Genomic DNA, 14,952 nt, shown 5'->3' on the forward strand with positions numbered 1-14,952 from the left:
CAGAGGAGAGGGACAGCATACAGTATCAGTCACTGTAGGAGACAAAGCACAGACTAAACCCAGCTCCTCTTTCTTGGCATCCAGCTCGCACAACATCCCCAGGCATAATATTTTCCTGTAAGTGCCATAGAAGAACGTGAAGAGATGAGCTGTGCAAGATAGTTTGCTTTATGTATCTGTTTGTTAGTATTTCACATGGATAAATAGAAGCCAGGCAGAGAAGTAGCGAAGCTGGTGCATTGGTTGCAGCACGGCTCCTTCAGCAACGCTCACCTACGTGTTTCTTCTTCTCAGTGCCTCTACTCAGCAAGTCTCGTGTGCGCCAGGCCTTGCCAGACTGCCCGTACAAGCCCAGCTACCTGGTGAATGGATTTCCTTTGCAGCGCTACCAGGGACTCCAGTTTGTAAGTTTTATTCCTTAAGCAGGTACTTGCCCAGGGGAAAATGAGGAAGGAGGGAGACCCTGTTAACCATGGGGGCCTCTCCACCAATCTGAAGCTCCTGGGCAGATTTGACCATCTGCTGTTCAAGTCTATGCATCCCAGTACATGCCAAAGGGCAACACCAAGAAAAGGGAGATGGTGCTACGCACTGCTCACAGGTCTTGCTAGGGTACAAGTGTGTGTGTCTTACAGAGCCCCCCAGACCTCAAACCAAAGAGCTGAGCTTGCCTTCTCATGGAGCCTTACAATGGCTGAGGATTTTACTCTCCATGGGGTGAACTGTAGTCTGTGTGGACAAATAAAGCCCCTGACAAACTTAAAACTGGTCTTGAGGGGGAGCTCACATTGATGGGGCATGCAAGATAGCAGGAATTAATCCCCTGCATAGCAGAGCAGACTCTGAGGTTTGCTGGGGCCAGATCACCAGCATGGTTTGCCCTCCCTGGATGCCACTGCAACCCTACACTCCCCAGGGGACTCGCATCCTGGGTAACCCTGGCTCCCTCAGCCTTGCCTGGAGCTCTCCCCACATGCTTTCTGGGGCTGTGATCCCCTGCATCTCTTCAGGAGGACTTGCCCACCTCTCTCCCAGCTACTTCTCACTCTGTTATAGGACTTAAACGCACAGTTACAGAGATGGACAGACAGATGTGGAGAGAGAAAAAGGCACACCCATGCACACATCCCAGCACGCTTCCTTCTGTTTTCCATTCTCACAACCTGCTACCAGGTGCCTGGGAGAGGCAAATAGCTAGTGAGCAACCCGTTCTCCCTCTCAAAAGGGCTGGTCACCCTGCAACTGTGTCTGGGTCACCTTGTGACTGATATCTGGCATTTATGAGGGTTTTACTTTATTTCCCTCCCTTCTTCTCAGGTTCATTTATCCTTTGTTTACCCAAATGATTACAGCCGCCTGAGCCACATGGAGAAAGACAACAAATGCTTCTATCAGGAAAACCCTTATTACTTGGAAAGGTAGGGTGCTGCAAACGTGGGTTTACTAGCAGGGAGGGAGGAGATGGTTTGAAGGCTGGAATTGGGGTGAAATTTCATTCTTTTGTAGGACTCTCTTAATTCTTAAAGATCCCCAAGCCTTGCAAAACATTAAAGCGTTTATCGTTTCTTTCAATAACTTATGCTCCCTTTAAGTGAAAATATGTTTAGGTCTCAAGGGGAAACTGCCGCTGCTTTTCTTGCTCTGTTAACCAGTAGCTGGGTCAGAGCATGTTTGTTCCACTACATCAGGGAGTGTACTTCCAGCAAACTTTGCCAGCCAGCAGCTGGAGCCTCCTGATGGCTGTCGCTGTGAAAGCCAAACCATGCTCACGACCAGGCATCTCTCTGGGGGAAGAAATGCAAGCCATTCGTCTTCACTGGGGTCCAGCTCCCAGCGGTGGCCCTGTGAGGGAACCGCCACTCGCGTGGTCCCGCATGCAGCAGGCAGACACCTTGTGTGAGGACTCCCCTCTGTTCAGGAGAACTTTTTTGCAGGATAAGGAGAGTCACTTTTCCAGTGAGATAACTGATGGTGGCCTCCCTGCGCTCAAGATTTTCTTACTCCCTAAAGGACTGTTTTGAGGGCTGGAACAACAGATTGTATCGTAGATTTGGGAGGGAACTCCTGGGGTTCATAGTGAAAGATGGAGAGGGTGGCTGCCATTGGCTGGAAGGTGCCACCCAGGTTTATTGCTTTGACCAAATTCATTTGTATTGTGACAGGATTTGGGAACTTGGGGGAACCCGTTTTGCTTTGCATCAAGCACATGTGGAGGGAAACAGTCCTGGAAATCCCTCCCAAAAGTTTGAAGCACAGACATATGAGGACAGCACACAGACAGTGGTGGTATGAGAGGAGAGAGCCAGAGATCATTGCAGTTACCTGCCTGAGCCACTTTTGCAGCATGATGACTTGCGTTTGTGAGCACTACATCATAAGTGAGCTTTAAGGAGCAAGTTAAGGGAGGCTGAAGTGGTTTAGGGTGCTTATATTGGGACTTCCTCTTGCTCTTATGAGAAAATGTCTGAGAGACTGGGATGATAAGCAAGGCAAACTGATGTCTTTGGCAGTGCAGAGTAAGATCTGATTGCCCAAAGATATGAAAGAGGGTGATGACGATAGGAAAGGAGGATTTAGAGATGCTGGGTAGATGTAATCAGAGTAATGGCCCATCACCTCTGAAGCGGTGGCTGTAATTTATTTGGAGAGGGCAAAGTAACTTTCATCAAACTTGTGTTTTGCCCTTTCCTCTGTAGATTTGGATTCTACAAGTACATGAAAATGGACCCGGCCAGGGAGAGCCCTGGACTCTGGAGAAAAGACAGAGCAGCCAGGTAGGGACCCTGACATCAGAGGCTGGAGGATCCTTTTATCTGTCACTTCTGTGTGTGACCTTCCAGCACCAGCTGAAAGAAGCTGTTGACTTTCCATGCCAAGGAAGTCAAAGCCCTTCCCTGCCAGATTTCTGTGTCTGGGAGGAGATTTTTGCTGCCACTTTTACTTTTCTTAAGGGCAGGTTGGGAGGTCACCAAACAGTGGGCTGTAGTGGACAACATGACAATTACCTCTCAAGCTCACAGCTTAGCTGAGGTGCAGTTCCAGAAAAAATGTGGGCAGAAGTGACAGAGCCAAAGGTGTGTAGCATGGCAGCCTATGCTCGCACCTGCCCTGCAAAGCTGTGGCCAGACAGACACCTAAAGGCAAAGCCAGACCCCTCCACAGCCTTTGGCAATGCTGGCTAATAGGTGCTGAGGAGGTTGGTACCAGCAAGAGTGCAGCTCCTGTGTCCGAGAGCATCCCTGTCCCGCTAAGCAGGAGAGACAACACTGAGATGAGGCGAGAAATAGCTGCCCCTGTTGCGGCTGGATCCTGGGTCACGATGGGGAAGGCAGCGGGAGGGACAGAGAGGTAACTGTGATTCCTCCTGCAGGCTCCCAGGAGGGGAACCTGGACGACCTGCAGTACGCGGAACAGGACACAGAGAGTACCAGCCCCCCTGAGCGCCCTGGTGCACGGAGGGCAGAGCTGGCAGGCAACGCTCCCAGCAGTGTGGTGGGCAGCAATAACGTTCACGAGGACTATTCCCTCCGGGAGCATCGTCGGCTCCTCTCAGTGAGAGGTGGTAACATAGGAGAGGGGCTACAGAGGAGAAGGATGAAGAGGTCTGGTATCAAATCGACCACACTGGCCTCTGCCAACCAAAGCCTCAGCCAGGCTGGCCTAGAGGGGAACCCAATAACGAAGAGACCCCGTTTAAAAGCTGGTGTCAAAGACAACTCCAGGAGCCCCCCGCAGCATGCCAGGGCCATGCAGGGGAGAGCACCTGTCAAAAAGGCAAACCCTCCTTCTAGGACCGTGCCTCAAAGGCAGCAGCCTCTCAGGGGCTCCAGGGACTCAGGGGTCATGATTCCCAAAGGGGTGAGACCTCAAGGAGACCTCAGCACCGCTAAGGACGGGCTGCAGCCAGCAGGCACCGTGCCAGCTGGGAAAGAAGGCCCAGTCTCTGGCAAAGCCAGCAGACGTGCTGTGAGTGCTGCCAGGCCCAGCCAGCAGCTTGGGCTGCCACAGTGGCTGAACCAAGTGGAGTCCTACATTGCTGAGCAGAAGGCGGCCAATGGTGGGGACATGCGTGGGGTAGAGGTACAGGTGGCATCTCCGGTGAAGGGCAAGTCTGGACCTGTGGCAGCAGAAGAGGAAGAGGCAGATGGGGAGCCAGAGGAGGAAGATGAAGAGGATTTCGATTACATACCAGTGTTCGACCAGGTGGTGAACTGGGAGCAGACCTTCAGCACGAGCAACCTGGACTTCCATATGCTGCGCACAGACTGGATTGACCTGAAATGCAACACGTCAGGAAACTTGCTGCTAAGAGAAAGGGAGGCCCTGGAAGTCACACGTGTCTTCCTGAAGAAGCTCAACCAGAGGAGTAAAGGGTAAGGCACAGTATAAAAACCAAGGGGCAGTGTCCCGGAGCTGACGTACCACGCTGCACAGGGAATACCTGTCATGCGAGGAGCTACTGGGAATCAGAAGATAAACTAGATGTGAGAAATAAGACTTCAGGCAAGGAATCTGTGTAAAAACCTGGGCCTTAAATACCTCTTTCGTCTGAGAAATGGGAATTGTTGGACACCAGACCATGTCTGGGGGCTGAATATTGCCCTCCAGCAGCTGGTGGCAGTGAACATGAAACATTGGAGGTTTCCATCCAGCTGGCATTGCTGGTCTTTTGCTGGCTTCCTCCTTGAGCAGTGTAGGTATTGAAAGCACACAGGAGCATTTTACCAGCTGAAGATTAAGAAACCCTGCTGATATTAAGTAGGACTGGAGATCCTTGTGCTTGTGGTTTGATGTCTGCCACATCTCAGCTTGTGAATCACTTAGGACATAGGACCAGAAGGGACCTATCAGGTAGTGTGTAGATCAGTACACTGACCTCAGAGACAACCAAGTACCTTACACTGTTATCTGAATGTGTGCATCTCCATCTTAAAACTAGCTAGATTTTGGAAACAGCTTCTTTGGGAAGATGTTTCATCTCCTCGCTTCTTTGATGACCCACTGGAGATCAGCCTTTGCTGGTACTCTGTTTTTACATGGTCTCGATATGATTCATTTTCTTCTCAAGACTTACCATCTTGATTGCTTTTCTGGCAAACAGACATACCTCCTCTGAGCCTCTGTAAGCCAAACAGTCCAACTCCTGACTCTTCTGTTGAGTTGGCCTCTATTTCCATAATTTTCCTATCTATCCTTCTCCATGCTGGTTTCAGTTTGGGTTAATTTTCCTATACATAAATGACCAGTATCCTGGATGTTTTATAGAATGGGTGTTACTAGTTCCCAATCCCTGCTGGAAGTAGCTCTCATGCTACATCTTAAGATCTCTTTTGTTTTTTTCAGGGGCACATCAGTCACAGTCACAGTGTAACTCATGAGTACACACAAGCTTTTCTCAGCATTTTTAACTGATGAGTGTCCATTTTACAGCAGAAACTCTTGCTATGATCTGAAAGGACATGACCTGGCATTTCATCCTGTTTTGACCATTCTGAACCGACAGCTCACCCCAGTTTTTACTATATGATTGCTCAGTCCTACTCCATGTTATTGGCTGATAAGCTGTCATCAGCCAATTTCACTAACCCAAACATACTCCTTGTGCCAAGATCGTTGTGGGAGGTGTTGAATACACTCACTCTTACCAGCCCTACAGTCATTCAGACACATTTGTTATTTTCTGTGTCACCTATTTCATTTCTCTTGCCAACTATTTTCTCTTGGCTGGAATCCCAAATCTAATCCCACATGCTTGTGGATTTAGGAAACAGGTGCTAAACCTTCCCATGGGACTTTGGAAGTGGTGCAGAAAAGCGGGAGGAAGCTGGGGACAAAAAGGCTTGTGCTAGCCAGGAGGAAAGAGCCTGGCAGAGCTGAACAGGCTGGAGGTGGGAAAGGGGCTGGTGTACGGGGGACATGCCCACCCCAGCTGTATCTCCTGCAGGCGGTTCCAGCTGCAGCGTATCGTGAATGTGGAGAAACGCCAAGACCGCATGAGGGGAAGCCGCTACCTGCTGGAGCTGGAGCTGCTGGAGCAGGGAGAGCGGCTTGTCCGCTTCTCCGAGTACGTCTTTGCACGGGGCTGGCAGGGCGTTGGTGGCGATGAGGAGGAGGAGAGGAAAATGAGGAACCTGGCGTGGGGTCGCCAGCGGCACCTGATGGCTGTGGCAAACGAGCCAGAGCTGTGCTGGCCCCAGGGCTTTTCCTGGAACCACCGTGCCATGGTTCACTTCGTGGTGCCAGGTAAGGGGGACCTGCCTTCCTGGCACATCGAGGGCCGGCACAGCAGGTGTTTCCCATGGGGGCAGTCCTGAACAGTGGGCCAGCCTCAACCATCTCATTTGGGTCGCTCCCCATTTCTGTTCTCACCAAGTTAAACTCCCTTAGAAATATGATGGGGCCCAAACTCACATGGCTTGTAAGCTTGGAGAAAACTCCTGTCACACACTGGGAAAGAACCCACACTGATTCCTGGGCTCTTTGGTCCAGGTTTTCAGCCTGGGCCTATTTCAGCATCCTTGCAAGGTTAGCAGGGTTTGAGGGGAGGCAAGAAGCCTTGCCTGTAGAGAAGCCATGCCATCATTGAGATCAGTTTTGCTTTGATTCTCTCCCTTTTGCAATACAACCAGTGAAAAACCAGGCACGTTGGGTGCTGCAGTTCATCTCTGACATGGAAGAACTGTTCCGAGTCACTAAGGATCCATACTTCAACATCATCATCACAGACTACAGCAGCAATGACATGGATGTAGAGAAGGCTCTGAAAAGGTCTAGCTTGCACAGGTGAGAGTATGGCTTGGTCACAAAAAAACTACTCACATGCATATGCCTGCAAACACAGCACATCTGCCAGTCTTTGTGTATTGACCAGCCACAGCCTCCTGCAGCTGGAAACCCAAAGATGACATCCATCCAGACCTTGCACATATATGGGCATATATTGTTCTTATAATGCACATGCATGTATACTGTATATAATAGTGTTATAAAACTGTAAGGTAATACCTATTATAGTCATCCATCCAGATGCGTTTCTTTTCTCCTGGCTTTTGCTCAAGTTTGCAAGAGAGAACAGAAAGCAAGTCTCGCAGTGATGGGGCAGGAGGAGGACAGAGAAGACAAGAAATCTGTGAGAAATGGGACAGAGAGTGTGGAGACCTCTGGGGACTCTGCTGAAATAGCTGTCTGGCTTACTCTACTCTGACCTGAACCAGACTTGGCTGGTCCTTTCCTTTATGTGCCAGGGGTTCCCAGTAACAAGTCTAGTCCTAGGATAAAGCTAGACTAGAGCTGAAAAGACTTTTGCTAGGGACTGCCCTGTCCTTGCTGCATAAGTGGGAAGACCCTCAGGGCACGCTGGGACCTAGAGCAGCACTGAGCTTGCACACTCGCACAGCAAAGGCTTTCCTCCTTCTTGTGAAGGGTGCATAGGGGCGAGGGCCAGCTCCGCAGTGCAATGCCTGCGGTTTACCACTCGCCGGCACACACTGAACTTCTCTTTCCTGTCTGACCCACAGCTATCGGTACTTGAAGCTGACGGGGAATTTTGAGCGTTCTGCTGGGCTGCAAGCAGGGATAGACCTCGTGACGGTAAGCCTGGGGGCCGTGGAATCGACAGGAAGGTTTCTAGTATGTGTCCGGTGCTACCTCTTGCCATTTGTCCTGAACACGCTGGGTTTTAGGGAAGGAAATAGCCTAGCAAATCAGATCAAATGTAGATGTGTTTCCTGTCCCTTCAGAGTAAGGGTCTCTTCCCTTACTCCAAGAAGCCTGTGGTCTATTTGCTTCTTGGCCCACCTGCTGGGACTATCAGACAGGAGGGAAATCAGCAGTAGCAGCTTTATGATACCGGCTCTGCCAGCTCATAGTCATAGTATTTCATACCCATCATTGAACAGCTAGTCAATGGCTGTTTTGGCAGTCCCTAGGACCTCAATTTCTGATCTAGCAACAAATGGCTCTTTAATTCACTCCCATATCTCTTATCTTCCTGCCGCTCAAGAATAACTTACTTGAAGTCAACCTATTTTTTTCCCAACTGATGTGGTCACTTCTAGGACCCGCACAGCATCATTTTCCTGTGTGACCTCCACATCCATTTCCCCGCTGGAGTCATTGATTCAATCCGGAAGCACTGCGTGGAAGGCAAGATGGCCTTTGCACCCGTGGTCATGAGGCTGCACTGTGGCATGTCTCCACAGTGGCCTGACGGTAAGAGGGAGTGGAGTCTCCTTGGTCAGACCTCGGGGAGTGGAGAAAGGAGAAGGGTGCTTGTCACCTCTAGATTTGTTCCTCTGGTGCTGTCAAGGTCTGGAGCTTACCAGGGCCACTAGGTGAGAGCACATTAGACATAGGATGGGGTTTGATGGTGTCAGGTACTTGGAATTTGAGATCAAAGAGCCAGCAGAGCCCTCTGTATGATGTTTCTCCTGGTCGTCTCCTAGGGGTCTCTATGGATTTGAGGACCTTGGAAAACCTCTCCTTTACTCCTTTCTGTCCGTTTCTCTCTTTTCTTAGGGGGCACAGCCCATCCTGAGGAGAGCTGGTAGCCTAGGGGTGAGGGCAACCAACCCAAGTCAGAGAGGAAAGTGACACAGATCATCTGAGCATAGGAATTCCTTTAGACAGCAATGGCCATCCTGAGCCATCCAGGCACAGGGACAACCCCTTGAAGCTGGGACAGTCCAGGTACATTAGATACTACGCTGCCAGACAGGAGATGTGAGAGGCTCTGCTGACAAGTTCATAGGGTAGCCCATGCCGTCTGTCTGCAAGCCTTTCTCACTTCCTAAAGCTTTAGTGTGATTGGCTCTGCCTTGGTGCTGAGTTGGCTCTCTGGTGTCAACATTGTGCTAGAAATAGCTTGAGTCTCACTCCAGCAACCCTGCTGGAGTCATCAGTGGTTCAGGTTCACATATCTGTGCCTCTTCTATGCTGTCCTCAGGCTACTGGGAGGTGAATGGGTTTGGTCTTCTGGGCATATACAAGTCTGACCTGGACAAGATCGGAGGCATGAACACAAAAGAGTTTCGGGACCGCTGGGGAGGAGAGGACTGGGAACTCCTGGACAGGTAGGCATTCATTGTCATCATTCATGAGCTCAGGAGGGGAGACCCATTAGATCCTGGAGGACCAATGGCCAGGGGAGCGGTGAGCTGAGGAGTCTGAGTTGACTAATGCCACCATAAACTTGGTCAGTGAGGGAGAGTCTTTGAGCATGTCGTGACCTCAAACCTAGTAAGCAGGCGAACCCAAAATACACTACTACAGCCACTGATAAAAGAAGAGAGGAGCTGTTTTCTGATGCCTTCCAGCCACACTGCTCGGTGGCCATGGGCAGATCAGGCACTGGTGATCATGAAGAGTTTGTCCTCTTCAAGCAGTGCGGTGCACAGTGGGTCCAGTTTGGGTCCCTCAGACTTCCCATACTACATATAGCAATTGCCCAGAAGAGCAACTGTCAGAGAGACATTTAAAGATCATGAGGTACAGTTACAATTTCTGAGAAGTTTATGATGAGGGATCTCTGCTGTACAAATCTTAGGCCTCTGGGTTTGTAGTTCTAGGTTTTGAGGCCTCTCCTGTCTTTTCTGTCAGGTGACTGCAGAAAAGACTTGCATCTGAGCAATCCCATGCTGCCAGCTGTCTTTCCTCCTAGCCTGGTGTGTGCAGCTCACTCCTGACCAGTCCTGCTCTCAGGAGTGCATAAACACTCATCAAATGTCATTAGACGCCTGCTTATGGGTATGAGATACCTCTGGGCTATTCTGGACTCTTCAAATTTGATTGCAGTCTCTTGACAACAGGACAACTTAAAAGAGATTTCCTGGGGCTGAGGCCCCTGGTATCTTTGTGATCAAATTTTCCCTAAGTCCACCCTTCTCCTTTCTGCCAGGATTTTGCAGGCTGGGCTGGAAGTGGAGCGTCTCTCCCTGAGAAACTTTTTCCACTGGTTTCACTCGAAGCGGGGCATGTGGAACCGGCGTCAGCTGAAGACACTGTAGCCTTCAACCCCAAAGCTGCCCGGCAGCGCCATCCACCATCTCATCTCAACGTGCACTTTATTGAGGCACACAGCCGAGCGCACAAACTCTTCCTCTGCCTCCAGAGCCCTCTGATGGGATGGCACAGCCGAGGAAGGGACAGTCAAACTAGGGAAGTGGGAGCCTCTCTTGTGAGTCATTGCATCCAAGACGTGGGATCCGTGTCTTGCTGGGAAGGCGTGCGGGGGAGATGTTGACAAGTGAAGGACTCGTATTTCCTGCCATGCAGTCTGGCGGATGGTACAGTGGGAGAGGTGCCATGTTTCCCGTTGAGTCTTGCGTGATGCAAACCAAACAAACACAAACCCCAGCTAAGCCCAGAATGGTTTATTTATAGTAACATAGCTTCTCTTTCAATACTTGAAGGAACAAAAAAAAAAAAAAAAAAAAAGGAAAGAAAAGAAAAAAAACAGTCCTCCCCATTTCCCTTCCTTCCCCATCACTCTGGTATCCACGCTTTTGGACAGGGGACCAAAATAAGTTCTCTGAACTGTATTGTGTGCACATGCCCACATGCTGACCCAAGGAAATCTGGATGTGGAGGAGCTAATAGGCACTTTAGGCTGCTGGTGCTTAGATGTTTCTCTCTGCTTTTCACTTTAGTCATTATGAAAAACCATGCTCATATTCAGCAAATTATGGGCCATGGTTGGAAATTCATGTACACTTCCCTTACGAGCGCCACATTTGCTTGCAACTTCGCAAGGTGGCAGAGGTTGATGTTATAGCTCCACCTAAATTATTGATGCACTGCCTGAGGATAGTGGAGGGGTTATACAGAGAAGCTAGGAGGGCATCTCAGGAGGAACTTTGCAGCCTTATCTGACAGACATGCGTGTTTGTCCTAACGATATCAGGGAAACCCTAGCAGGGAAGAAGTGGCAATATTTTATTAGTTGAAATATTGTGATTTTGTCAGAAAAAGAGGAGCCAGAGTATTCTGCTCTCTAAATCCTGTACGTTTATGCAGCATCTAAAGGTTAATTTAATAAGTTATGGCCTCACAGTTATGTCTTGTCGTAGTTTGACTTCTGTGTGAAAAACAGGCTTCTTGGTTGAAGAACTGGCACAGCTGTTGGTGCTTTGTCTCTGGAACAGCCCTGGGAGCTCTGGCCTGGTACAGAGGAGGTGTCCTCACGCCTTGGCACTTGCACTGAGTGCAGGGAACAGCGAGAACAGAAGAGGGTTGAGTGAATAAAAGGATGGGCAGACCCATGCCAGCATTGATCCAAGAACTGTGGAAAGAGCCCCTGTCCACAGCCAGCCTACGGCTACCGGGAATTCTCAGCCCCTAAAACTCCTGTTAATGTAAGACAAGATCTTTTACCCCATTTTACAGGACTATAGAAACCCAGAGATCCCAGCACAGTCAGTGCTCTGCACTGGACCTTCGGTGCCTCCATACCATGCTGAAAAGGCTGCTGCTGGTCTCAGGCTTCAGGGGAGAACATGACATAGGATGCCGCTCACGGTGCCCAGCTCTGTGGGGAGTTGTTGAAAAGTGAGTAATGGAGGTATGCAGGATACAAGCAATGCTGACATGGTTATAGAGCCGTTTGCTTTTTACACTGATGGAGTGGATGCCGATTCAGAATAAGCATTCATTTATTATTAATTGTGTGGTGCTTGACAAGTCCATCAAGTTCCACTATTGCGGTAGAAAACTGAACATGCAAGTTCTGGCACATGAGATAGAAATCTTGTCAAATTATCTGCTTGCCTCGGCCTGGGTTTTGTGACTGATGGAGTCAGAAAAAGTCAACCAGATTTCAGAAAGTTTTGCTGTGCAGCGTGTAGTGATGGTGAGAAGCAGATGAGAGACGGCTGTATCTCTGAGTCCACGGAGCCTTTACCAGAACACAGACACTGAGTATCTCAGAAGAGGCAGCCTTAGCCTTCTGCCCAAGCCAGAGCAGTCTTTTTATTGAGCGAAAGTACCCATGTAGAGACTAAGAAACGGAACCCTGCAGTTGGGGTGAGAGGGAAAAGGCTGACAACAGTCAACGTTAGGTTTTTTTTAAAAATGCATTATAGGAGTTTTGGAGGCCAGAGCCCTGTGATGCAATGTTGCAATAAGCTCTCTTTCTGCCTGGAATGTGCAGTGTCAGTCATGCTCTCAGTGCATGTTGGAGCCTGTGCTTCCCTCAAACACAGGCACAGCCCCACAAGTGTGCAGGTGAGCTGCTCTCCAGGCTCTGGGACTGTGCCTCCACAGCCTGTCCGGGCTGGCTCTGTCACACAATCCCTGTGGAATGGGGAGAGGCTGGTGGGAAGGGCAAGCACTGGGATGTGGCAAGGTGTTAGCGGGACCCAGCTGTTTGGCCCCATCAAGCAGAGGACGGCATGATGCCCATTTTGCAGATGGAGAGTTGATGGATTCAGTGGCAGCCCTTATGTCATGCACAGGGAGGGAGGGTTGTTCACACTGTGTACTTTCACATCTGGCTTACTTGTGGTCTGCAGCACCTGAGGTTAGCAGCTGGCGTTCATCTGCAGACACTGGCAAGAATTAGGTGCCTCCAGAAGGTAACTCACTTGGCTTAAATGATACGAGTAACCCCTCTTCCTCACCAGAGAGGACGGTCAGCAAAGAGTGGACTGGAAAGTAGGGCGCAGCCCTCACTCCAGCACTGCCAGCAGAATTTGAAGATTTCATGCCTATGCTTTAGCTGTGACTGTGCTCCTTCCTTCATGCCTTGTAACCCAGGCCAGTGGCAAGCAGAACTGTTTACCTCGTGGGGACTCCTTGGTGGAGATGTGAGGACTTAGTGGGTTTCAGTCCAGTATCCCCACTGTCAAAGTTGCCATCACAAATGTCCTTCACTTTCTAGCACAATGGGGATTCTTAGTTGGTATTTAAGCATTGCGGTAGCAAATGTGATTAATACTAATTGGCACTAGTTGTCAGCCTCCATGGAGGAGCTTGGGGAGAGCCTATGGGGACAAAAGCTGTCTTCCAGCCCACCTGATCAGAGACCGCTGCGGGTTGTAGGGAGAGAAGCGGCTACACAACCCCCGGCTTGCTGGTCAGCAGCAAATCTTGCAGGAGCAGCACCAGGCTTTGCTCTGAGGCTGCTGCCCCTCTTCCAAAATAACCTGCAGTTTTTCTCCCCAAACAGAGTCATGAAGAGGGGGAGAGCAGGGAGCACGGCAGGAGCAGGTAGTCCTGCAGCCATACAGTGAAAGGATGTGGCCATCCAGGGCGGTGGCGAGGCTGCCACGGTCCCTGATCAGCAGGTGGTTTGTCCCGTCACTGGTGTTGCACGGTGTACGCTGCTGCTGCAAGGAGGGCTTGTCTCTGGGTCCCACAATGCTCCCGGAGAGCAAGAAGGAACCTGGCTTCACCACAGCAGGGAAGCTGACTCCCCCTGACAGTCGATCTCATTTCTGTCACCAGGATCTTTTTAGGAAGCTGTGCCTGAGTTTGCAGTGAAGTCTGCCCCGAGTTTCTGGGCTTCACGTGCATCCTGGCTGTGTCCTGCCTCGACGCCAGGAGGACATCAGTTGCATGGGATTTCCCATGCATCAGCAGGCAGGCAGGAGGGAGCTGCTCTGGTAGCTCTCTGGCTGGGGACAACCAGGGAGGTGACGGGCCATGCTGCAGAGGAGACCTTCCCTGGGGCAGGATGTGGCCAGGCTGGGGACCCTGGGCCTCCAAGTGCAGGGTGCATGACGAGGGGGCTCTGCCCACAAATGCTGACTCCATCTTCAGGACTCTGAATTGTGGGACTGAGGCTTGTTTTGCAGGCCAGCGAAGGGAATGAAGAAGGGCTGGCTTTTATTCTGAGAGAAATGTATTGTGTGAAAATTATAATGTGACTTGTTTTGTCATTGTCTTTAACGTTTGCCTGGTATGAACATCTCACCTCTTCTTATTGCCTACAAACGTCTGACGTTGATAGTTTTTTAGATACCAATGCCTTGTGTTAAAAATATGAATTGTACCTTTGAATTATCTGCCTTAAAGTGGCTCTGTGCCTTCAAGATGACTCCTGGGCCACCTCTCTGTTAGAGCTGGAGGATATACTGATTCTCCCTCACGTTTTATAAATACATGTCTTCCTACAAGAGGTTCTGTCCGTGTGTTACTCACATCCGCATCGCCATGCAGCAGGGATTAGAAACCAGATGTTGCTCCTCTGGCTTCATATAACAAAGGCATAGGCGATACTAGAGAGACGGGTCACTCTTTGCCCCAGCCAGTGAGAGCTCTGCAGCAAGAGGCGGGTGGGAGATGCAGCAAGCAAGGTTAGCCAGGAGTGAGACCTGTTTCAGTCCCCTCTAGGGCTGTAGAAACTGGGATGGCAACAAAACAGTTTTTCACCTGTCTTCCTGGGTTTGTCATGTGAAACAAGGTAGAAACATTGGACAAATACACGTCCCAGCAATGCACAAGTGTGGGGTGATCATAGAGAATGCAAAGAACGAAGTGGTCCCTCTCGCAAGCAGGGGACAATTCCTGGAGAAGACCTCAGGTGAGAGCCTAGACCTGAGCTCGGTACTTGGCACGGCCTACACAAATGGGAGGTCAGCTCTTTCACGGCAACTGCTTATTTAGATTAAAATTTGGCCCCTTTTCGCTTTGACTGTGCTTCCTTTAAGTATAAAAAGCTTGGCGGGAATGGGAGTCAGACATGGAGAGGGAAAAAGGTAGCCAAGGTTGCTAATGAATCTGGTTCCATTATGAAAAACGATTATTAAAGGTGACCAGAGGAAAAGCATTCCAGCGCACTGCTGGTCTTCTGCTTGCCTGGGCTGGGTGACAGGAAGCCCTCTCGTCTCAGGCAGGCCTTGTGTGCTGCCATATCTGACCTGGCAGCTCTCTGAGACGATGATGGTGAAGTTAAGGTCTGGTAATGAAATTCCCCTCACTGCTGCTTTCCCAGCTGAACCTTTTTTTCTCTCTTTA

At 50.1% G+C, this 14,952-nt stretch overlaps 1 protein-coding gene across 1 annotated transcript in view; it reads left to right on the top strand.

Annotated features, from left to right (window-relative positions):
- Positions 1–14,111, top strand: part of B4GALNT3 (beta-1,4-N-acetyl-galactosaminyltransferase 3) — a 70,614-nt gene extending 56,503 nt beyond the window's left edge. The window contains 11 exon segments of the mRNA XM_068401773.1: positions 295–404; positions 1,318–1,418; positions 2,697–2,727; positions 2,729–2,774; positions 3,371–4,373; positions 5,945–6,243; positions 6,630–6,783; positions 7,518–7,590; positions 8,058–8,211; positions 8,945–9,071; positions 9,896–14,111. Of these exon segments, the coding sequence (XP_068257874.1) occupies positions 295–404; positions 1,318–1,418; positions 2,697–2,727; positions 2,729–2,774; positions 3,371–4,373; positions 5,945–6,243; positions 6,630–6,783; positions 7,518–7,590; positions 8,058–8,211; positions 8,945–9,071; positions 9,896–10,004 (2,207 nt within the window). The 3' untranslated portion in view covers positions 10,005–14,111.
- The last annotated feature ends 841 nt before the right edge of the window (positions 14,112–14,952 follow it).

The sequence above is a fragment of the Nyctibius grandis genome, chromosome 5, assembly GCF_013368605.1.
Source record: "Nyctibius grandis isolate bNycGra1 chromosome 5, bNycGra1.pri, whole genome shotgun sequence".
Taxonomy (NCBI): Eukaryota; Metazoa; Chordata; class Aves; order Nyctibiiformes; family Nyctibiidae; genus Nyctibius; species Nyctibius grandis.